The sequence below is a fragment of the Haliaeetus albicilla genome, chromosome 5, assembly GCF_947461875.1.
Source record: "Haliaeetus albicilla chromosome 5, bHalAlb1.1, whole genome shotgun sequence".
NCBI lineage: Eukaryota > Metazoa > Chordata > Aves > Accipitriformes > Accipitridae > Haliaeetus > Haliaeetus albicilla.
The window spans coordinates 4,708,035-4,732,587 of record NC_091487.1 but is presented as its reverse complement, the minus strand read 5'-3'; the positions used below and the strand labels follow the sequence as shown (position 1 = coordinate 4,732,587).

The 24,553-nt window shown below is 51.4% G+C and overlaps 1 protein-coding gene across 5 annotated transcripts in view; it reads right to left on the bottom strand.

Annotated features, from left to right (window-relative positions):
* SAMD4A (sterile alpha motif domain containing 4A) overlaps nucleotides 1-24,553 on the bottom strand; it is a 106,707-nt gene that overhangs the window by 18,213 nt on the left and 63,941 nt on the right. For 3 of the 5 annotated variants that reach the window (XR_011324585.1, XM_069783104.1, XM_069783105.1), the window contains exon 4: nucleotides 5,188-5,451. The exons of the other annotated variants lie outside the window; for them this stretch is intronic. Coding sequence is in view for 2 of the 3 variants with exons in the window: in XM_069783104.1 (XP_069639205.1) it covers nucleotides 5,188-5,451 (264 nt within the window). In the remaining variant the exon portion in view is untranslated. The remainder of the gene's footprint in view (nucleotides 1-5,187; nucleotides 5,452-24,553) is intronic. 5 annotated transcript variants of the gene reach the window in all.

Genomic DNA, 24,553 nt, shown 5'->3' with positions numbered 1-24,553 from the left:
TAACCACGCGCGACAGCATCAACAGCAACACGAGGAGTTGATTAGGTGCCGTCCACCACCCCACCGGTCCTTCAGACACCTTACTGAACTTCACGGACCTTTTGGAGGACATAGTGCTATGGATATGGATGCTAGGAGGAGGAACCAGTCCTTGGATGAGGACATGGTGCTATGGATATGGATGGCAGGAGGAACCAGCCCCTGGATGAGGACATGTCCTCAGAGGTTTGGTTTCTGTGGCTGAGACGCTGGGAATTAGCCCACGGGGAGCTGGGGTCGTGCCACTGCACGCCAAGCTCCTCGCTGCCCTTTTCCCAGGAACGTGGGAACCGCCGAAGCTAATGGTGTGGTTGAGCTTAGGACAAGCAAATGGCTGTTCTGCAGATGGCAGACACTGATTTATGGCATGAGGGAAGATGGTATGTGCTGAAAATTTGAATGATGTTTAAAGAGAAATAAAGAGATCTTTTTTCTGAGCATGGAAAAATGACGTGCCATCAAAGATGGTCCCACAACCTCTTTCAGAAGCGTGACTTGGGACCTCAAAATGCACTAACTGAAATGACTTCTTCCTTCCCAGTCGTTATCTGCAGTGTAGCACCCCTGTGCCTGGCTGGATGGGTACCCAAAAATACTTTTATCCTCCTGACGTCAATGTGGTTTCAAAGGGAGGGACCCAGGAGGGGAATCCTTCCTCTGCAACATGCAACTTGGGGGTTCGCAGGTTTGGGGGGCCTGTGGTGACACCCCACAAGCGGGGGGGGGGGCTGCAGATATCTGTGCTGCAGCACAACGCCGTGCCCGTGATGACGCTTTTGCTTTGCATCCTAAAGGCTTCAAACGTTATGCCAAATCGGGACCTGCTTTATTTAGCACCTACAACCTGACAATAGCTCTGCCTTAGCCTACCGAGCTCACGCGCTCTGCTCCCAGCAATACCCCTGTCCATTAGTCCTCATCCCGTTCCCCACCACCGAGAGACCCGGGAACCCCGTCTCAACCCACGTGGGGTGCAGTAACAACAAAAACTCAGTGTTTCAGCCCCAAACCCCACACCTTGAATGGAGAGAGCAGGTGGAGGCTCAGGAAACGTCTCTTTTGGGGCTAAATACAAATTAACAGCAACACCTTCCCCTCTCTTTGATGGTCCCCGAGTCGATGTACGGGGTACATGTGGAGTGGGTGGTGGACCTCACGTCCCAGAGCAAGGCAGGGGCTGACGGTGCAGGAGAGCCCGAGGGGAAGGAGCGATGGCTGGCAGTGAGGCTAACCCGATGCGGTTCCTCTGCCCAACCTTCCTCCACCAAGGGAGGAGGAGGAATGGGGGCTTGCACTGTTTTCGGGAGGGATTTCTACCCACTGTGTGCTTCTGCTGCCAGGCTGGGGCTGCTGTGGGTGCTGGTGCTCTGCTCACCATCCCCAAGGCCAGCGTGAGGACAACCTCCATGGCCACATCCAATAACCTTCGCTAACGTAGCCAACCTCAAAGGTTTTCTAGGCCGATCCGACTGCAAAGTGTGAGGCCAGGCTTGCTTTGGAACGTGATGAGATGATGCGAGGAGGACAGTCCCACTGCTGGGGACATCCCCTGGTGTGTCCAGAAAGCCTCATGTTGCTGAGTGCCAGATGCAAGTCAAGGATCGTCACAGAGCTATTCCCAAACCAACACCTCGTCGCTGGAGGGGACAGGGCAAGATGGACCTTTGGTTTGGTCCCCTAAGGCAACTCTTACATCTGCCACAAGTCTCCTGCTGCCCACTGCCCAGGCTGACCCCAAACCCCGCTCGCATCCAAGCAGAGTATGCAAACGGCCCCAAAATGCTGCGTTTTGCTCACACTCTCCGTCCTCTGACACACATCAGGATTCGTGTTTCAATGAAATTTCTCAAATGCTGCACAGAAGGAGATCAACCCCACACCAAACATGGGGGCAAAGCAGTTACTGAGCATGGACCAGCTGAACTTTGCCGTTTTCCAAAAGTCCCAACATACAACAGCCCTAAAAACTGCTACCAGAGGCCTCTCAAAACGATCTTCTGTTTAAAAAAATTAAAAGCTGTTAGCAGAAAGCCCTCTGTTTCCAGCATGGGACTGGCAGGCTCAACACTCAACTTCATTTTAACACACCACCGTGCCATTTTAGTGACGACACAATAAAAGTCTACCTGATCCCGCGTCCCTTGGGGACACGTCTTTGGCACACATCTGTGCCGATGGCAAAACCCATGGAGATATTTTCAGAAGAGAGCTGCAACTTCATTAAGACATTAAACCCTGCAGAAAACCCATCTCCAACCTTTGCAGAGGGTCAGAGTGCAGAAGCAGCTCTTCCTTCCCTTTGCATCAAGCCTCCCTGGACCACCTCCTAATTTTGGGGAGCTACGACGGTCCCAGAGCCCCTTTGCCAGCAGGGATGGCAATCCTGGGAGCGGGCTGGGGAGAAGGAACCACCCCAGCACACAGGGGAACAGTGGTGGGGCTTTCCCCCTTCCCTCGGGGAAGAGGCAACCGGGAGGTGCAAGGTCATCTAAGGCGATTTCGTAGTCCTTGGAAAGTCAAATTTCCTAACGCTCCCCACGGAGCAGTGAGCTGCCTGCCTGTGGAGCTACGCTTTAATCACCGATTACCGGGAGCTAATTGCAAAGTCATGGCACGGCTGTCAGAAACGCCGTGCCTGACGTGAGCAGCAAAGCGAGGACTTCCACGCTGCTCACTGACATTGTCACCTACAGGCATTAAATGCCAGAGTTGGGCTGGCACGTGTATATCTGGGTACCGGCATGGAAATTTAAAAGGAAAACAATTCACTCTGCCATATATATATATACAAAGGCCAATATATACACAGGACATCTTCAGAAGTGCCCTTATGGCACACCATGCTAAGCCATGGACATACTCGCAGCAGAAACCCTCAGCTCTACCCAAACCCGGTGCACCCCGAGCTGTGCCCCAAGACGAGATGGACAGACAGATGGACGGGCTCTGCAGGGAACAAAGTGTCTGTATTTCCCCCTGGAGAAACCAGGGGTCAGGAAAAAAGCAAAGGGCACTTTTCCTTCAGCATGAAGATAGATGGAAAAGAGAGAAACAGGGGACACTGGGGGAGATGAACTGCTAAGCCATGTTGGATGGGGGTCTGTTGTGGTTCTGTTTTCCCCTCTATCCTCCTGGATGCCCCGGAGGCTGACCAGAGGCATGGGTGACATCAAGCCCCAAGAGCCTGCAGGCGCTCGGGGAGACGTGGCTGCAATTCAGAGAAGGGACTTGGCAAACGGAGCAACTGGTCTGGATGAAATAAGATGCAACCCAATAAAAATGCACAAAGTTGTGCGTTTCTGTAGGAACAAGAAACGGCACGAAGCGAGGGCAGGGAACGGGCAGTACATTTTTTTTTTTTTAGGAAAGCTGTGGGGATACAATGGGTCACACGCAGCCCTCAGCGGTGTGTTATTTGAGGACGATGAGCTATACAGCCACAGGAACGCTGGCTGTACGGCAAGCAAGTCTCTGCTCTGCTCCCGAGTCCAGTTTTGGGCAACACACCTTCAATAAAATATGGACTTTCTGGAAAAAAGCCGGCGGAGAGAAGCGACAACAACCCTAAGTTTAGAAAACACCATCTGGGAAGAAACTGGATTGCTTCAGTCTGAAGAAAATACAGCGGAGAGGGGGGGGGAAGGACACGACAGTCGTAGACACCAGAGGCTGCAGACATCTGTTTCGCACGTCCCCGGACAGCGGGACAAAAGCAAACTGGCTGACTCGGCAATGGAGGGAATCAGGTTTAGATGTTTGCAAACCTGCTTCCAGAGAAGGAGGATGCCCGGGAAGGGATGGCCCGAGGAAGGGCAGCCACCTTCCCCGCAGCTCCAACGGGCTGTCCTAATATGCAGAGTTTATTTAATTGATTATTGCATGTGGACGGCCTGGGCAACCTTTGGGTTTTGCGGATTTGGCCGTACGGATTGATTTGCATTGCACGGGGAAGTTTCTACCCACGCAGGTCCCGGAGCTGCAGCTGTGGATGACGGGGAGCCAAGCTCCCCACGGTCTCCCTGCCAGCTCCACGGCAGAAACCCGGAGAAACACTGAAGTGTTAAACAGACCCCTCTGCACCGCTTGCTCCCAACGAGGGTCTCCCTGGCCTGACAGACCGCAGGATCCGGCCCCAGGCATGGAAAGCCTTGGGGACCCTTCACGCTGATCGCAGCTTAGTCTTCAACACGCTCGTGGTGACCCTGCTGAGCCTGCCCGCCGGTTTGTTTCACGCACATCTAAGTCATACAGTGCCAAGTCAAACGCCGTTCCACGTTACAGAGATTTACACTTATCTAGATTTGTCTGTAATTAGAATAAAATCAGACCTTGTGACTATTTAAAAAATACAATTAGTCCCTTATTCTGATACATCATCGGTCTTTACCCAGTTCAGTTGCTTTGCATTACTGAAAACTGCAGTTGTTTAAATCAGTCTCTGATGGCTGCGGGTTTATTTTCAGTCATCTTGTCTGTTCACAGGAATATACAGCCTGTGTGTTTGCCCAGTTTTTATCTATTTATTCCGCTACAGCCTGAAGTTTGCGCCTCATCTTTGACTGCAGCAATAGGGTTTCGTTTCTGCCTTGTTTACCAACAGGATCACATACATTTATTGCTTAGAGTCTCCGTGAAATGCAGGCGTAATGGGAAAAACAACTGAAATACACAGGATAAATTCGCTGCAAACAAGTATCCTAAGCCGAAACTTCCCCAAATACTTGGTGGGTACCAAACACCGCAATGGTGAATCTCACGTGGCTTGCTAAACTTATGCTAAGCTACTTTCCACCGTAATAAAAAAGAGAGAGAAAAGAGCACAACTCGCAGCCAAAAGCCCCAGGCTATGGCAAAAATCCAGCTTTTTGGAAAGCTGGCAGCTTGCAGGATTTTGGGGCAAAACCAGCCCACCGGCACCCAACTGTAAGACGTCAGACCAGGACCAGCCGCTGCTTCAAAGAAAACCTAACTTATTCCCCTAAACCTAAATTCCTAAGCCGGGAAGAAACGCCGTAAGGCCCCGTTTGGTTACGAGGACTCTCGCCCAAAACCGCCAACCGAGCCCCGCGCTGCCGGGAAAAAGGCTTTTCCCCTCCTGCCTCTGGGTGCTGGGGATGGGGAGGGGGAGGCATCTGGTTTTTCACTCACCTTTCATCCCACTCCCTTCCTCCTGGAATGTGTTACGAGCGGAAGGCTGATCTTCTAAATGTTCACTCCCACCACTTCCCGAAGAGGCTACACTGCTTTGTGGAGACAGGGGGGCATGATCGGAAGGGATGCACTGGGGTCCTCTAGCTCGTAAGTCCTCATGAGACATCCATCCATGTCCTAGAGGTTGGTTTGGCACATTCATGGGTGGGGTAAGGGACACAGAGCGTTTCAAAGGGCTGTGGTGTGTCTGGCCTGAGAGAACTGGAAAAAAAAAAAAAAAAAAAAAAAATCAAAGAGGTTATTCCCCCCTCGCGGCCCGGGATGCAGCAGAGTCCCCCGAAAAAAATTCAATGAAATTATAAAATGAGTGGTGGTTGGCCACAGTGCCTTGCTGATGGCTTTGCAGTGCCCGCGGCTAGCTGGACCCTACCCTGAGCTCTTCGCTTTGCCTCCCGGGAAGCAAAGGGGATGGGAGTACCTGCAAGGAGATGGGGTTACATGAGCTACGTCGGGTTGCTTAAGGAAAGGCGTTGCGTGGATTGCACCTCTAGGAAAAAAAAAAAAAATTAAAAAAATTGAGCAGCTCTGGAGGTTTTCCCCATGCAGAGTCATGTACCGACAGCAAACCTGAGCATGCGAAAGCGCCGAGTGCTTGGCTGCTGCCTCTCGCCATGAAACTCGCCCCGCTAGAATCATCCGGACCTGTATCTTTCTGGGAAAGGCATAAAAATCCCCAGGACGGGAATGTCCTCACACAGACCCAGGGGCAGCTTCTCTGTCCCTCCCTTTGGGTTAGGACTTGGCTTATGCACTGAAGCACGAGCATTTACACATCTGCCTAACGTCATCACGGAGGTACTTGTCATCCATAGAAATGTCTAAGCCCTGTTGAGTCCTACTAAGATCTTGCATTTAGTTGAGCTATCAACAGCAACGAGAGCATCCCAGCTCAGCTGCCCATCACGTGTGCTTCCAAGCATGCGCCTTTTAACCCTCCACAAAAGCAAACACCCAAAGCAACCATGAAAATACACCCACGACTAAGAGGTGAGGCTGAATCCCCCCAAAAATGATCTTTGGAAAGCTTTGGATTTGTTTTTCCTTCCCAGTTGTAGATGGGTTTGTACTTCCTGGCTGAAATTTTGATACCACCAAGTTCAATTTGTTTTTAACAAATAACTTTTAACACCGCTAGGAAAAAAGCGATGCACCAACTCCTGTGATTTGGAGTTATTTCTCCAGAAAGGCTTTACAGGGGGTAGGTATTTACTTGCCTTTCAGTCAAGTACAGAAATATGCCTTATGTAGGCTAAAGTATTAAAAAACCCCAAATCATAGATCTTCTGACACTTTTTGGTAGAAGTGTTGCAACTTGAATAGATTTTTAAATAAAATTTTTACTGAATAGTCTCCATTTTTCACTGCTGTTCTTCTGTACCATCTGATTCATTTCTAGTTATCTCCTTAAAGATTTAGGTATCTTTTTCTTGGGTCTGTTGGTTAGTAGGGGTAATACACGGTATTTAGAGGAAAAGATGGATATGGACGAACTATCTTTGTTTCCTGTAATGAAAAATATATGAAAAGATTGGTCTGTTGGCTTAACAAAATTCAAATTCCATCACTCGCAAAGTCACTAAACTGCTGGTTAAACCCCAAATGCAGCTAATGTATTTTAATGTACGGACTTAGGATGTAAAACACTTGTTTAATGTTTTATTGCAGTTACTCTCAGTGAAATTAGTTGAACTTCAAGGGGGCTGTTTCCTGATAACTGAGACCAAAAAAATCTCTGGATTTAGCCGTCGCTCAGCCGAGCCGTGTCTCATCACCTGCTGGGATAACTGGGACAAGTTCTGGATCCAGTGCTACGGGAAGGTCCTTTTTGGTTTGCAGCAAACCCAAGCCAACGCTGCTATTTTCAGCGCGCCCCTGGGTACAGGTGTGGGGTTCACATCGTGACGGCTAACAAAACATCTGCACTGGTCTGTTAACAAAGGATTCATTTCTAGAGACAAGAGCAAATTCTGCAGAAAGACACTCATTTCTCAAAATTAGTGGCTGTAAGCTTCGTTGCGGGGTAGATGATCTGAAAAGCAGTTTTTCTGCTCCAGGGAAACCTGTGGGCAGAGGGCTTAAGATGACCTTTCAGCCCATATGAAACTGAAGCAAAAACTTTTCAATTTTTCTTTCAAAATCAAATTTCTTAACTCTGTACAAAACCCGGGGGAAATTCATCGTTCTCGCTGCTTTTCCTCCTAAAGCACCAAAGCTCCCTAACCCCCTTTTTTCCACTGGCAGGAATTCATCAAAACCACTCCTCCGGCTCATCCATTTGTTATTTCCAAATATAAATGAGTCTTGGTGGAAAACCCCCAGCCAGTTGTACTCTGCTGTAAAAGTTTAATTCCCAGCTAAAGCCCGGAGGAAAACCCACCATCAAAGCCATCCCTGCTGACCAGAAGTGGAATGAAAATGAGCAAGTAGTGGGGTTATAAAAGGAGGGGAGAGAAAAACACCAGACCTTGTTTGCTTTTATTAAGCACCTGTAAAAAGCAGCTGGTGCCACACGCAGCTGATGGATGAGGCCAAAAACCTGCAGATTTCTGCAACGTCTAAATTGTTCCCATTTCTGAAAGCATCTTCTTCTACCAGCACATAGTACAAACACCACGCCGCACAGGGAAACAAGGGGATGGCTTATGGTGAAGAATTTGTTCCCCTCCCATTAAATAGCTATAGAAACATCTTCCAGAAGTCTCCTGCCAGAAAAGCATGTCAATGAGGACAGGGGATTGTTTTCAGAGCGGTCTTATATTTCCTAAAGTTGTGATGCATCCTGATGGGGAAATAGATGGATTTAAGAAGGTCTTGGCCAAGCTATTCCAGCTCTTGGCTTTGCGATTGCACCCCAAAAGCAGCACCATAAGGGGGCTCTGTAGATGTCACATCACCCTCCCAGGAGAAAAAAAAAATATTTAGCATTAAAAAAAAATAATTACGGCGGAAATATGGGAAAAAACCTGATGAATCCGTTGAAACGCATCAGCAGGGCTCAGCATCACAGCGGCACTGCCCAGAGCCCCTTCTGTGCCTGCTGCCCCCGCCGTGGTCGCACGGCTGGGGTGACAGAAGCCACCCCGCATTTGTTGTAGGAAAATCTCTGGTTTAGGAAATATTTGTGCCTCTTGAATGAATGAGAGATGGAGGGGAACAGGCAAGGAAGACGGGAGCTAATTGCCCCTTTTTAGGAGGCTAAGGGCTGCTCTGTTAGTCCTCCCTCTTACAGGGTGTAGGCAGCAGCTGGTACCCTGCAGCGTTTAAGCCATTCTCTCCCCACCAAAATCTTGCAAATGAGAGGCTATTTTTGGCTTAAATCCAGCCCAGCTTCCTTCCTGAGCAGCAATACCCTTGCAAACTGCTGCTCTTCCATCTTAATTTTATGTCCCCTAATTAGAAGCCTGTGTCGGCTGGAGGAGAAATAATGAACTCCACAGGATGGCCAGGAACAATTAGAAATCATCCAGTGCAACATATAAAAATTAGTTCCACTTCTTTCCCTGAGATAACGCAACGCTGGAGTCCAACAGACCACGTTTTACTCAACCACAAGCATTTTTACTGTGTGAGTCAATTCACACAACTTCACAAGATGGGGCAGGGTTAATTCCTCTGCAAAGGATGCTACAAGCAGAAAAACTCACCAGCTCTTTGAAACCACCCCAGCTAATCTTGGTACCAGATAGAGATTATTTAAGAGCTCTTAGCACTTGCCTAGCTAGGCTCTGCTTAAGCCCTTCTGGCTGTAACAGACACCGGTGAGCAACACAGTTTCTTGAAAACCCTCTTACCAGTTTTCATCAGCACTCAGGCTCAAAAATGCTGAGAACCCCGGGATGGCACCTGCCTGGCATGCACACACCTCTCCCTCTTTTAATTTGTAACCCTCAGAAAGGGGATTAATAAATGCACCTATTTATTAATGCTGCTGCTTGTGTTCTTGCCCTCAGTTTCTTGAAATAGAGGATGTAGCTAATGATTTTCAAAGTGTCGGTTTACTGTAGGTCCTTCCCTGCTTTTTGACAATCCTGTGTGCTTTTTGGATGGTCCAAGGTGAACCCAGGGCTGCCGACGGCCGAGCTGGGACAAGCCTTCAGTCTCTTTGCTAAAATAAATGGTCCACGCGTGCTTTAACTTCAGCCGAAGAAAACCAAGTGTGAGTTTATAACCTTACACTCAAGCCTCTTTTTTTTTTTTTTTATTACAAAAATATTAAGCTTTAATTTAAAAAGGAAATCTAATATATTCTTCTAGGGTAAGATAAGATTCCAGGAGGTGGCCAGAGGCACGCCTGCCTTTCTGAGTGCCGCGGCGGTGCGAGCCGGACGAACAAAGAGAGGAAACCACCGCTCCGAAATGCAAGCCACGCTGGCACACGGATCCCCTACAACTTGTAAGTGTGACCCACTTCTGGTTTAGAAGCGTTTTCCTGCCAGGTGCAGGCTCTTTTAGGCGATGCAAGAGCCATCCGCTCCCCAGGGACCCACCGGTCGCTCTGCAAAGGCACTGCCTGGTCCGGCTCCTTCCACGTGGGTATCCGATGGGATGGGGACCAGAGAAGATGACGGTCTTCCCCGCGATCAATGGGCTGGAATCGCCTCTTTGCTCTGCCACCACGGCTCTGAACGGCTGTAGGGGTTGTGCTGAGCCCACGCCAGACCTGTTTCCTTGCAAGGAAGCTCCTCGTGGCCTCCCGATCGGGGTCAGCTGCAACCCAGCAGATGCTGGTAAATATAAGGCCTTTGAGATGAGCTTGGGATGTTTTGCATCCTAGGGAAAAAATGTGATAAATAACCTGGAGCTAACTGTGCTGAGATGTACGAAGCATTGCCGAAGTGCTCTCAGGCTTCAAACCCAGCTCGGCTTAATATTTCCAGGGGAAAAGAAAAAAAAAAAAAGAGGATGGAGAAGGAGTGATGGTGACGATGGAACCATCCCTGTGTGCTGGGCTCCCCATCGCAGGAGGCGGCTGCAGACCATGCTGCCACAGGGATGGAGCAGCGAGGAGCATCCCTGCGGGACCACCACCTCCCCGGGCAAAACTGGCTTTACCACGGACCGAACGCTGGCTGGGCTGGCAGGCACGACAACGTGCTTATAGAAACTCTGAGGCTGCAAGTGCTTTCCCCGTGAAGCCCTGGGTTTAGTTTTGTTTTTTTTTTTTTTTCTCTTCCTTTCTGAAGTGGTGTTGCCTATTTTGGTAGCAAGGGCTAATTTCAAGAGGGTTTTTGTTCGCCGAAGACCATGTGGAACAGCGTCAGACATTTGTGTTGTGGTTTCTCAGGGTTTCGGGCCAATTTTTCAGCCTGAGAAGGGAAAAGCCACCCATTCCTGTAATTAGAGCTGAGGAATTGGGCTCTGCAGGCAGACCTTCCTCCACACGGCGTGCGACGGCTGACGAGGCGCTCACCCTCCCTCTGCCCCAATGCACCCTTCATTAAATCGGGCTTAAAGCACCGCAAAAGTCCTTGACGAGACGCACGTGGGGGTGATGTGAACATTTCCACCGACAGCCAGATCCATTGCCGGGTACAGAGGAGCGTTCCCGGTCCCGGCATGCCCTCCACGCTGCATGGTCCCCACCGTGTCCCTAACACCCAGAGGATCTTTACAACAACCTCACAACCCCTTATCCCAGCGCATCATCCACACAGCGGATTACAATTCAGAACAACGTCCTCCCCGTGGCTGGAGAGAGGAAAAGGTGCTGCAAGGTGCACGCTGAACTCTTTGGGAGATGGGGTTTTTTTTGTCTTTAGTCTAAAAATGGCACTTCTTGGCTGCAAAGCTGGTTATGGTGCATCCTCAGGCATTGTCCGATCGTGTGCAATTCCTTTTCTGGTCTGTAGGCAGCTGGAGCAGCAGCTTGACCCCGATTTGCTATAGAAAGCGGGGACGTTTTTAATCCACCAAGGCCACATGGTCTCTTGTTCAGCCCGGAGGCACCCCCGCGGAGGGGAAATACCGAGCAGCTCCTGCGATTCCCCTCGCAAAGCAACCGCCAAGTTCAGCTCGGTCCTCTCCTCCGCCTCCCCTTTGCTACCCCGCTCACGAAGCATCGTCCCCTCCAGGAAGGCTCCCCCACGCTGGCAGACCAACCCTCGCGGCTTTTTCCAGCGTTTTTGTGCCCAGGACCCTTGGAAACAGCCGCCGGTGGGTCACGCTGCCCGGCTGGCACCCAGCCTCCTTCCTGGGCACCTCATTCACCCGCTCTCCACGCCACCGCAGGCAGCTCCAGCGTGGCCGAAGCAGAACCTGATGGAACATTTTTCGGCTCAACATCCCCTAACCCTTGGAGCCTTTTCTTTGTGCCTTTTTTTTTTTCCCCCCCCTCCCTGGGTTTTGTGGCTGTGACTTTAACTGTGTTCGTACGGTGCCGGATAAACCATGTCCTCGCTTCTGAATCAGGCGCTGATATAAGCCAAGGGGGGCTGAAACCAAGGGTCCTAAATTCAAGCAGCCACCAGGTAGTTGTGTATGTTAGAAAGAAAAAAAAGAAGATACAAGCAGAGTGCTGCCTCAAGCAGAGAAATTAGGAAGAAGCACAGACTGCAGAAAAGCCTCTCAAGCAAACTTTTTTTAAAAAAAATGACGTTTTTAAACACAGTTTCCTGTTCGAGAAACTGGACAGAGAAACAATAACCCGTTTGTTGCTGCTCTCTCCGAGCAGCACATGCGAGGCCCCATCCAGGCTCAGCCGGGGAAGGGGACGTCTCTGCTGACCGCAGGGGATTTCGTGAGCCCCTGCACGGCACAAGCACGCGTGGACCTGCTGTTTGGCTCCGGCAGGAACCGCTGTTCTTGTTATTTACTCATTTGCGTGGCAGAAGGAGAGGGGCTGCATCTAGAGACGTGTAAACGCAGCTCTCGCTTGGCTTCAGCAATCCGACGGGATGCATTTCGGGAAGGAAGCCCAGCTCGTCTCACCGAGGAGCAGGAGCTGGGGAGCTGCTTTCGAGGTCCTTGCGTGGGGCTTCCCACCAAAGCATCCAGCAAGGTGGGAGCAAGACAGACCAGGAGCGCATCCCGACCGCGATTTAACTCGCAGACAAAAGGATGCACGAAATGACGGCTGGGGGAGGTGGGAATCGGGGTTGGGGATGGAGGATTAGAGGCGCGTTGCAAGAAGGCGCTGCCCTAAACGATGCTGCTTTCCAGGTAAACGAAACACCCCGATCGCCAGGCCAATAAATGTGGTTTCTCTCATACATTTATACGCAAACCACAGAAAAAACAGTGTTCGCCCCTGGGGAATCCCAGTCCGTTAAGAACAACGCTGCTGTGCCGAACCGAGCCTCCGTAATTATCCCAGAATTCACTGATTTTTTTGCTAGGGGCTCCCGGGGGAAATTCCTCCCCTGCTCGTGGATCAAGCCAGATAAATGGCGCTGGGATGCAGAAACTGTCCTTCCTACGGTCCTTTTCTGCCCAGAAGAGATGTCCAAAAGCATCTGCTCGGCTGAAGCAGCAGCCAGTGCTCCCCACTGCCTCCATCAGCTGCTAATAAGATCCCTGGTCTGAGGAGCATCTGAGACCACTGACAGCGTCAGCTTCTACCGCACGTTCCACTTCAGATGGAGAAACCCCTCTATCAGTCACAGTCATTTCTGGAGGCCAGGCTGGAAGACGTACATCCTTTACATAGCAATATGCAACCTGTGGGAAACTGGGAGTAAGAAAAGGGTCTTAAGCCAGTCAAGTGGAAGGGGTGAATGCGAAACCTCTGGAATTGCCCCACAAAACTGGGATCTAATAATCCCTAAGGAGTCATTAAGAATCTGTGGAGTGAGGGCAGGGAGACAGTGCGCCTTTAGGAGTGACAAAATACAGGAGGACAACGTGCGTCTTACACGACGTACGCCCCGCGGTCATCACCCCACCATCATCGGGGAAGTTTCGTCCAGAAAGAAACAGGACTTTGCTACAGCACTGTAGCCTCTTCTATCCTCACCGACTCATCTGGGACTTTCTCCTCCCTTGTCTCTTTTTACCCACTTTCACTCATTCAAAAAAAGCCATTTAGTCCTCCTCTCTCATAGGCACCATGGCCCGGATTTCGCAAGACAAATTCCTCTGCATTTCAGCCTTACCGGCTTCCTCTGGCCTCCAGCTCTCGGGAACTCGCACGTCCCACCCCGAGCACCCTCTGTCTGGGCTGGCCATGTCTTATTCCTTCTCCCCTATCTTTTTCTTCTGAGAGCATAAAATCTTACCCACTCCAGGAGAGAAGAAAAGCCCGTTGGGTCTCCGAGGCTACTGAGGGGCAAATGCAGTATCCAGTTCCCCACGTGAGAAGATGCAAAAGGCACTGCTCAGCAGGGACACCTCACGACTCCCCGTATTGCACAAGTACCAAGCTCTGCGGTGCTCCCCAAAAGTCCCCAGCAGCAATGGGATAGCCACAGCTGCCATCATAAAACATGTATTAATTCTTTCCCATTATTGCCCCGAATTAACACAGCTCAGCTTTCCACCTCCTCTACATACCGACAGCATATGCATCCTAAAAATCTGCCCTCGTCATCCTCGATTGCTCAGATGTTGCCTTGCATTCGAGTTATGACACAGATCTCTGCGCCGGCTAACACGAGACTATATTGCTCAGCAAACAGGGGGGGGACTATGGTTACAAGAAAACATCAAATGCAGAGCAACCAGCCTCGAATAAAATTGCATAACGAACGGGAACAGCAAACTTGAGGGGAAAATAAAGTGAAAAAAAAAAAAAATTCAGCTTCAAGGCTGCCAAAACTGAGCCATTGATTATAGCGCATTTGATCCATTTGCATGCAGAGAGCTTTGCTTTGGAGCCGAGATGGAAACAGAGTCTTAATATAGCTGGAGAGAAAATATCCTTCTTGCACTCTCCTAACTGCACTTTGATAGGAAGCAGCCACAGAGCAGATGGTGCCTATATATAATCACCAGACCTATTATCCCAGCCTCTTTTAGTAATTTGAAGGATGTGATAACCACAAGGAGAGCGGCAAATATTCCCCCTCCATCCCTCTCTTCCCCCTGCTACGAAAAATATCCAAAAAAAAAAAAAAAAAGACGAGGAAGCTATAATTATGGTAACGATTAAAAGAATTTCCAAATGAAGTAAATAACTATTTTGTGCACTGCTCCTTTAAACCAGAAGTCAAAAGTTAATTAAATAGCAGCATGTTACTGAGTCAGGAGAACACAGCAAGCCCCCGTGCAGTCGGGAAGGAGACTGTAGCTGCTTCGGATAAATCCAAGCCCCAGCACTCCCTTCCCTCCTCGGTGCCCTCCTGCCATTTCTCTGCGGCTGCTGTTTGACGGCCAGGGGAAGGAGAGCTCACCTGTCTCCATTTCTTTACTTGCCAAAGCCTAGAGTTGCATGGTTTCAAAGGATGAGCGATGGAAAGGCGATCCTTTCCGGGGGTTTCTCACCCCACGAAGATGCTCAGAAAACCATCACAAATCTGATTTTCATGACGTTGCGAGGGAAGGCTGGGGAAAGGTGGCATCGGGAGGCTGTCGTGGAGGAGCAAAAACGGTTTTAGGGGGGTATGCATGCCTCTGCCAGCATGGACCCTTCCTCCCCTTCTGCAGCTGCCTGCTGGGCACCCCAAAAGTGCCTGCTGGGCACCCCAAAAGTGCCTGCTGGCAACTAGGAGCCCAGGGGCGAGTTGGTGAAAGCAATCCTTAGCTGTAGGCAGCTGGAAGCATTACTTATCAGGCATTTTACAGACGTAAGTTAATAGTGGAGGTGCTGAGGAGCATCCCTGGGTACCACCCGGCTCCCACCCAGAGCCCCCGGCCCCGTGCCGACAGTGGCTCTGGCGGTGATGGAAACTGCAGACGGGGGCCCACAGGCGCTCACGCGGCGATGGGAAAAGCAAAGCTTCCCTCGGGAGAGCAAGAAGCTCCTATGCAATGAGTAACCACAGCTCACTGTCGTCTGTGCCGGTATCCGACAGGCACCAGGGCAGCTGGTAAAATACGCTCGGGTCTAGGAGGGCCCATCCATCAACAAAACCGCCCGGTCAACCGACATGGGAGACTGCTGAGGGGTCTGAGAGAATTACTGGGGATGTCTGACTTTGCTCCACAGCCCGGAGAGCATCAATCAGCTGCGCTGGCGGCTTCAGCGGCGCTTCCAGGTCAGAAGCGTGATTCATTGGCGACAGAAATCCCAAGGACCGTAGGATAACGCACAAAACCACCGCTGCTGCGTCTTAACGCCCCTCCCCGAGACACCCAGGCTGCTGTAAGGAAAGCAGAGGCGGCATTGGAGCCGCAAGCTTCAAATTCCCCCCACCCCAACTTGCAGCTCGAGGATGGCGTCCTACCCCCCATTGCCAATGGACAAGCAACGCGCTAACGGCCACGCAAAACCAGGGCGCACGGTCCCTGCCCTGAGCGCTTACGGCTGGTGATTGCACCGGGAATTCACAAGCCGACAGGGTGGGAGCGTCCCCGGGTGCTGCTGGAATAGAGGTTCCCAAATTAGGTGGCCTCATTCCAGCCAGGAAGCTGCGGAGCCGTTGCTCTGGGAGTAGGGTACGTGAATTTGGGAGTGGTGTCCTGTAAAGGGGATGCGTGGGTACGTGCAAGGATCAAACCCTGCGTATACCAGGTTTGGAAAAAGTCACAGTGTGGTCCCAGGGGATGCATGGGTGACATGCCCTCTTCAGGGACAGCCACGTGCCACCCGCTGGCACCCAGTGGTCCCCCTCCTCTTCACCGGCCCCGCAGACCAACCACCCCCCCATCGCCGCTTCCCTGCCAACGGGGCTGTTTCCTAGGGCTACGGCAGGCCAGATTACACCGATTATTTAAGTGCCTAGAAGCATCGTTCGGTGTCGCGAGGGCTGGTTTAGGAGCACCTGCGCGGGTCTGTACCTACCAGCAGCCAAAAGCAACCGGTGACATCCATGCATGCTTATATACCACCCGCGGTATCCCCCTGGTACAAGCCACCGCTGAGCCCAGCCTCGAGCTTCCCTCCCCTCTTTCCCTTTGGGACCCCAGTAGAACCCCTCTGCCTTTTGGTGACGTCTCTGCCTCGGAGCATCACGGCTGACGAGGGGCCGAGCAGAGGCAGGACCGCAAGACCCAGCCCTCTGCCCACGTGAAAACCCGCTCGCTGCAGCGTGCTGGTGGGAAACGCGGTCCCTTCCCTGCCTAATCCCTCCGCTTGGCAAGCAGGTATCCATCACTCACTCGACACCCTGCCTACAGAAGGATGGGCGCAAAGCCCACCAGCAACGCCTGCTGCAGGCTGCACGTATGCCCCCCCGTCATCACTTGCTCCCACATGAGAGCAGAGCGGGCACGGTGGGGAGGACCTCATCCCCATCTCTGTGCTCTCTGATGCCTGGGGTAACATCAGCTCTGCTTTGCTAAGCTCATCCCCCCCCAGAGCCATCCACATCCCCCCAAAGTCAACCGCTGCTGGCAAGAAACTTCTTTCTTCTGCCCCAAAGGCTGCATGGCTGTGCACCCCCACGAGCGATGCTACCTGTGAAGATCAAGTCCCAGCTGAACGGGAACAGGAGAGGCACCCTCCTGGACGTTGGCCTGGGGACGACGTCCAAAGCCATGTGTTCGGCAAGGGACAATGGGTTGCTCTGTGTCACCTTGTAAATCCCACCCCTCCTTTTTTTCCTTCCAGTGCAGAGTGCGGTCTTTGAGAAGACAACAGGTAGGCTGATGGGCTTCGGTGACAGTCTAAGACCCCCATGGAGATGCACTGCAGGTGGGACCTCAGCATCATGTTGCCCTTTGTTGGCCACCCTGCCTTTTGGCCACAGACACAGAGAGAAGAGAGACCCTCTGGGAGCAAAGAGGTGAAGGGAATGTGGCAAAACAGGCTCAAAGCATGAACAGTAAGTGCCGGGGTGGCTAAACTGTAGTCTCAAGGGTAGAACAGGTTCTGACCATTGCTCAAGTACAAGAGTCCATCAAGATGCTTCGATAGGGTTAGGAAACACTGAACACAGCAACACGGATGCTGAAAGGTGACAGACCAGAAGTTTCCTGCCCAAAATGTCTTCAAGCACCTTCACCTTGAGCCCTTGCGAGCAAGTGCACAGCAGAGATTGCAGAATCATACAGTCACAGAATCATTTAAGTTGGAAAACACCCTTAAGATCATTGAGTCCAACTGTAAACCTAGTACTGCCAAGTCCACCACTAAACCATGTCCCTAAACGCCATGTCTATATGTGTTTTAAATCCTTCCAGGGATGGTGACCGTCAAGGTTTAACCCCAGCCGGCAACTAAGCCCCACGCAGCTGCTCATCACCTCCCTCACAGTGGGATGGGGGAGAGAATCGGAAGGGTAAAAGTGAGAAAAGTCGTGGGTTGAGATAAAGACAGTTTACTAGGTAAAGCAAAAGCTGAGTGCCCAAGCAAACCAAAACAAAGAATTCGTTCACCACTTCCCATGGGCAGGCAGGTGTTCAGCCATCTCCAGGAAAGCAGGGCTCCATCACGCCTAACGGTGACTTGGGAAGACAAATGCCATCACTCCGAACATCCTCCCTTTCCTTCTTCTTCCCCCAGCTTTATATACTGAGCATGACATCGTATGGTCTGGAATATCCCCTTGATCAGTTGGGGTCAGCTGTCCCGGCTGTGTCCTCTCCCAAATTCTTGTGCCCCCCCAGCCTACTCACTGGTGGGGTGGTGAGAGAAGCAGAAAAGGCCTTGGCTCTGTGCAAGCACTGCTCAGCAGTAAAAAAAGCATCCCTGTGTTAACACTGTTCCCAGCACAAATCCAAAACATAGCCCCATACCAGCTACTATGAAGAAAATTAACTCTATCCCAGTCAAAACCAGCACAGTGACTCAACCACTTCCCTGGGCAGCCTGTTCCAGTGCTTGATAACCTTTTTGGTGAAGATATTGTTTCTAATATCCAATCTAAATCTCCCCTGGCACGACCTGAGGCCATTTCTTCTCGTCCTAGCACTTGTTACTTGGACTGTATGATGGGGCTGCCCTGATGTCTTCCATTTAGACAAACCCATTCTTCCAGCCCGTATCTTGCTGCTGCACACCTGGATCCCACAGACCCCGTCGGGTGCAGCCTCCCTCCCTGCACCCGACCAGCCAACGACCACCTTGGTGGCTGCAGTGGTCCCAGGGTGGGATGGCTCACCTGGCTGCCCCACTTGAAGACCAGGTCTGGGCAGCGTGGGAGCTGGGCTGATGGTAAGATGTGATGGTAAGATGAGCACACGTAGCTGGCCCATCAACTAAAACCATCCTGGCCAGCAGACCAGCTCACAGAGAATGGGCACAGCTTGCTCTGCTTTGATTTTGGACGCCTGCCTGCTAACCAGAGGGTGAGGGACACGGCAAATGGAGCGGCCTCAACAGCAGGAAGGGATGTTGGCTATAAAACAGCTCTGCAGTGACCACTCAAGAGCAGTAGCAGGTTTTCCCCAGCATTGCTGACACCCCAAAAAGGCCTTCACTCTTGTCCTCCACCACCGCTACCATCTCCCATGTTTGATGGCTTCCAGGCTGAGGGCAGGTGACCCTTCATCTCCTTGCTTGCTGAGTGATGGTCTGCAGAGCCTCGTCCGTATCACCTGGGTCCTGGGACCATATCTCCCAGGGACCAAGCGCTTTGAATTTATAGAGGGGCCAAGAAATCTGTATCTGCTGTTCAGAGCTGGAGTAGAAGATTATGATTGGACTCGATGATCTTAAAGGTCTTTTCCAACCTAAATGATGCTACGATTCTATGCTGTCCTCGCTCTCAGTTCTGTTTGCTGTTGTATTTGTGCATATTCTACATGGACTCGAGAACTTTGCTCACGTTATCTTTTTGTACAACAGCTCTGTTTTTAAGCTACAGAATTAGCAAGACACTGTAGCGATGGGACCCTGGCAAAGCGGGTGACTCCTAGAAATGTTCTCCAACAGTTACGTGCAACACTAGAGGGCATGAGCAAGACAACAAATGCCCCTGTCTACCACCGCCAAAAAGCTCAAGTGTAATAAAGGCCAATGAGCTTTTCTCAGCCCATCAGTAAACAAGACAAAAAGCAAACATTAGAAGTATCCCCACCTGGCAGGATGAGTGCCAGGGTGCCAAGTCTCAGTAGACAGCACGGCCAACTGAGGAACAAGTTTCTGAAGGCAATTCCCAAGTACAAAGCTAATCCCCCCCCCCAGCAAGAACAGTACATTTGTTTGCTTCACTACTGTAACCTTATTAAGACTTTTGCACTCTTCATTTTTCAGCAAGCAAAATGGCATGTTTTGCTAACTTTGCGTGGGAGGAAACGTGTTGCCCTGCATAAATCAAACATAGGCTGAGGACACACAGTCTCCTTCAGGTGTTGTTGCAAATCTACACAGAGGAGAGCATTGTACTTGCAAGCTGCCCATCAACCCAACGCAAATCAGGGTGGTCCTGCATGTTAAAACATGCCGTTATTCCGTTATCAAGCTCAGTTTGGATACTGGGTACGATGACAGGGTCACCTCCGGTGGTAGGCAGTGAGCTGTTGCACAACAGTGTAGGGGAGGAAAAGTTAGGAAACCCACACTCCATTCATGACAAGTGCTCTCTTGCTGCCGTTTCTTCCACCTCATCAATTCCCTGATGACCTGGGGAAGAGCTCGACCATCTTGTTCATCTGGTCTCCCACTAGGGACTCCAGAACTGGGGCAAATGTAGGCAAAATCCAGCAAGCCACGTCACGCACACACATGCCGACATACAGTTTAGTAGCTGCAGATCTGCCTGTAGGGCAATTAGCTGGGATTGAGTCTCTTCTGAGAAAGAGCAACATGACCGAAAGCCCTCCCAGAATGGCAGGATCTTCATGTAAGAGTCCATGGGACCGTCCTTCCTTCTGCAGGGTGCCCTGCTGCCACCAATATCTCTACATTTCTTGTGGTACGGGGAGTTTGTTCACCAGTACGTCTTGCTGGTGCCACCTGAGCATGACTCTGAAAAGTAAGCATTTCTCGAGAGCGGTCAGGTGCAGGGGAGAGAGCCGTGAATCCGGACTGGATGGAAGGAAATCCGGACTTCCTGCGTGGAAGGAAGTACACTGATTTATTCCTTCTCTTCAGCTCTAGGACAAGATCAGAGATTTTTCTTTTTCAGGACAAGGAGGTTATACAAGAGAGTATTTCTCTTGCATTGCCCTGCTCGCTCTCCTCTCTCTTCTTGTAGACAAACAACATCAGTTTTCTGGCAGAGACTCCCATGGGAAGGGTATAGCAGGCCTGAGCACCCGGCATCTTTCCCATTTGTGCAGAAGCAGAAGGGTGGCTGCAGACTGGAAAACAGCTTTGCTGGTCCAAGGACTTCTCTGTTCACTCACAGGGGAATCCAGGCAGCTCAGCAACACTGAAATACCAAAGAGTTTGCGACGTCTCTCCTCTATGAACACAGCCCCAGTGCCTGGGATTTCTGCTCTGCGAGGTCTCTGACCCTACCTGTCCATCACTGATCTGTGATGCACACCATCACCTCGTCCCCTGGTGCCACCCACACCATAATTCCAGGCACTGGTGCCACTCCGAGCGACCCAGGGCACACACTGGGGACACACTGGGTGCTCACCCAAGGACAGGACTGCGGGGCACCGCCGGTCATGCGCTCAGATACCACCATTACCAGTCCGGGGACCTCCTCCTCTTTTTGGAAGCACAGACAGGAGATAGTCTCCTAGACACACAAGGTTCCAGTAAGACCAAGCTCTGCTTACTTTCTCCGGGGCCATCCCCCACCGGGGAACCTGACGTGCCGTTGCGTTACGGCAGCACTACAGCCCCTACAGAGGCTGGGCAGAGCTCCTGTCCCCCAGGCAAGGTGACAACTGGAGACACTCACCCTGGCTGAAGTGCTGCCCGCGCTTGGCACTGAGCTGCCTCTTCTTCTGGGCAGGTATTGGCATAAGGAGGTCTTCGTTCCTCTGCCAGAAAGAGCCTGCAACATCTGGCTCTTAATTTGAATGTCTGGGGCAAGTTACTGTTGCTCCCGCAGTAAAACCAAGACCTTCTGCCCCTGTGCAGAGACTTGCCCGTGGGAACCTGCTCTCCACGGGGAGTTTAAGTGCCCTGGCACCACACCAGAGGTAAGAGCACAGGAAAATCTCACCATACATTGATAAAAGAAGTAATACTGTCATCCCCAGGTTATGTACTGGGAGCAGAGGACCAGGACACTCATCCAGCAGATGCATGTCAGAGCCAGGAACCAAATCCTTACCTCTTTAGCTGTGGTTCAACAGGTTCGCTATTGCCAACTGGAGTTGCTATCGCTCCTGCCGAACCTTGTGCTTTTCTTTCTCTTTTCTCGCTTGCAGACCTTACGGTCCAATTCAGACCGGTGTACTTGCACCCCACCTTCACAGCACTGGACAAGCATATTTAACAGCAGACCCTCCTTCTCCTCTGCACATATTCCCTTCTGAGAGGGTGGAAAACAGGGGGTTAAGCTACACTGTACTTCCATTTGACAACCAAAACCCGGCATGCAGTCAGATCGTACTCAGGTGGAACCAATTACACAGGGGAAAGGAAGGAGCTGGAGCTCTCATGCAAGAAGCTCTTGGTCTGCAGCTTTGAAAGCCAGCTGCTGTTTTCTGTCCTTCCAGAGTTGCCAGGTCCTGTCTCCACTGCAAAGGAGTTGTGCAATCCTGGCGTTTTGCAACCGCCGCCTGACCCGGCCGCAGAGCTCTGGGCTTCACCCCGTCCCACCGCGCCTGGACGTCCCACCGCTCTGGCCTCCTGCCCACCCGCGCTCCCAAGCCCACGCCAAGGCTACCTTTACTCCCAGCACGCTAAAGCTTGGTTTAAAGTTGCAGCTCAAGGTCTGCGGGACGGGCTGAGAAAGCAGTTACGGTGATGCAGCGGACGGGAAGGAGCACATGAACTTCCATCGTTTTGGGTGAGTCCGTACCCTCAGATTGCTCCAGACCCAAACCCATCACTTACAACGCTGGTCCCGCTCCTGGATCACCATCACTGGTGTAAATCCAGAGCGACTCCTTCAGAGCTCTCCAGACTTGCCCTGCAAAGGCTGGAGGACTCCAGCAACATCTCCTCAAGCCTTGGCTAACACCAGCTAGCACCGTTAAGAGAGAGCTGGAGATGAACCAAGCCTGAACCAAGTCTCAAAGCCTGGGTCTAGGTCGAGTCAAAGACAAGGACAGCGCAAAGCGAATTGTCATGTGAGCTCCAGCCACCCATCTTTAAAACCTATGCCGTAATAGCGTTACACCTAATTATGCCACAATACCAGAAGAAAGTACCTCGGGCAAGATCACCACGTTACTCCTCCGGGAAAGACTTTGCCCCATTTCGGCATGAGGAACAGACTGTGCCTTTGCGGGGACGGGCTGGGGAAGGCTGTGCCCTGCAGGGTGTTGCTGGATTAAGCCCCTGCCCAGATAAACACCTCCAAGTAAGAGGGAGAATTTAAAAATAATAACACTAAACCCTAACCAAACAGTAACGGTTTGAGGGCTTTGCTTTGGAATAAAAGATTAATAGACATATTGATTGACTCAAGGGGCTGGGACAAAGGCTGACAGCCGTGTTTATTTTTTAGCATCTGTCTGTAGACTTACTATGCTTGTGTCTGAGCAAATATTGCGTTAAGGAAGTTTATGAACTAACACATGAAGTGTGGTCGGGTCGTCTCCAGCTCGGTGCTCAGGTCGTCTGAACATGCTGCCACCAAAATATGTTAGCAGGAGTTACAACAGCTTAATATTTAGGACTAGACTGGGCTGAAGATGTGTTCGGATGCCTCTGCAAAGCTACTCAGCCTCAGAAATACGTATTGGCCATGGCGTGATGCCTGGGGAAAAGCTTCCCTGAATATGGACTCTATAAATCTTGCAGCTCAGAGCAAGACGGTGCGAGCGAGCTGCCCCAGTGCCACGAAAAGCAGATACTGCAGGATGCTGCAAAGGACCGGACTGGGCAAGGGCTCCCGCGCCGGGACTTACGGCAGGGGATGCCGTGGCAAAGAGAGTGACAGAGATGGAGGAGGGACGTGGTCTTCCAGCAAAAGACCAGGGTAAAGTACAGGGCTGTACAGCCCCTGCTGACAGATCCACAAATGCTCCTGTTCCAGTGCTGTGCACACCTAATCCTGGAGAATTCAGGAAAAACCCCAGCAGTGTGGCAGCTCGGGCACTGCTGAGTAATTCAGCTGTTGCCTGGGTTTTGGCACCTTCTGCTAATACTTGGGGACCCTGCTGGGCAAGAGGTGGGTTGCTACTTCTGCTGAGAGATAAATCTGAGTGCAAAAAGGCTCAAAGAAACACAAACGGGTTTTTGAAAAGCGTCCTTCAAGACCTAACGCATCTTGCGGAGCTCCAGCCACTGTCAATGATTAACGTGCTGCACCCATCAGACCTCCCTGCTTCCAGATCTCGATGTAAGGAACCAGATCCCTTCCAAAGTCATCTCTTCCCACTGCCTCCCCAGTGTACAAAGCCTCCAAACTGCCCGGCATGCAAAAACCACAAGGAAGAACCCTCCCCCCAAACAGTCTCTGGAGAGGTTTAACCTCTTGCAAACTGCAAATTGCAAATACATTCACCGTTCTTCTCACCCTGCCTCCTTGTTAAGCCTTTCCCATGCAGCTTGGTCACCCTGAAACAGCTCTCCTCCGCAGCGCAGGGACCCGGCTCTCGGAGAAGCTGAACGTCACACAGTCCCATGGCAGCAGCAGCTGGGGCTTCACAGACAGGGGACAGGACGGGCATGATGTTCAGAGTCGGTGGAGAAGCCGAGACCCTTCTGCTAAATCCCTACGTGGCAGGGCAGGCAGCGCTGCCTGCGAGGATGGACGCCGGAGAGGCAGGGAGCAGGGTGCTACAGCAATAAACCCAGAGCTGCGTTTCATATCGTTGTCGATTTGAAACACCACCTAAAAAAAGCACTTATTACAGGAGAGAGAAAAGCCCAGAAGCCTTAAGTGACCATTTTAAAGCTTTCAGCTGTCTTTCTGCACGCTGATAAGAGAAGCCAGCGCCCTCGCTGCAAGAAGCCTCTCCTCCCCGAAGTGCTCTCGGCATCCCTTGTGTATAGGGAGATGCCAACCATCTCCTGAACGCCCCAAAGTGAAGGAGGACATCCAGCCTTGCAGGTGAGATGGTGGCAGTCACCCAAGGTGACAGCAAGGCAGGCGCGACAGCCCTCCACAGAGGGAACGGGTGGGCAGAGGAGCTCTTGAACCCCGCTGAGAAGATGCTTTGCTCCTCCTCGCCCAAGGATGGCTCACAGGCATCAACGGCCACTTTAAAAGAACAGTTACAGCTGCACTACATCTTCACACAAAAC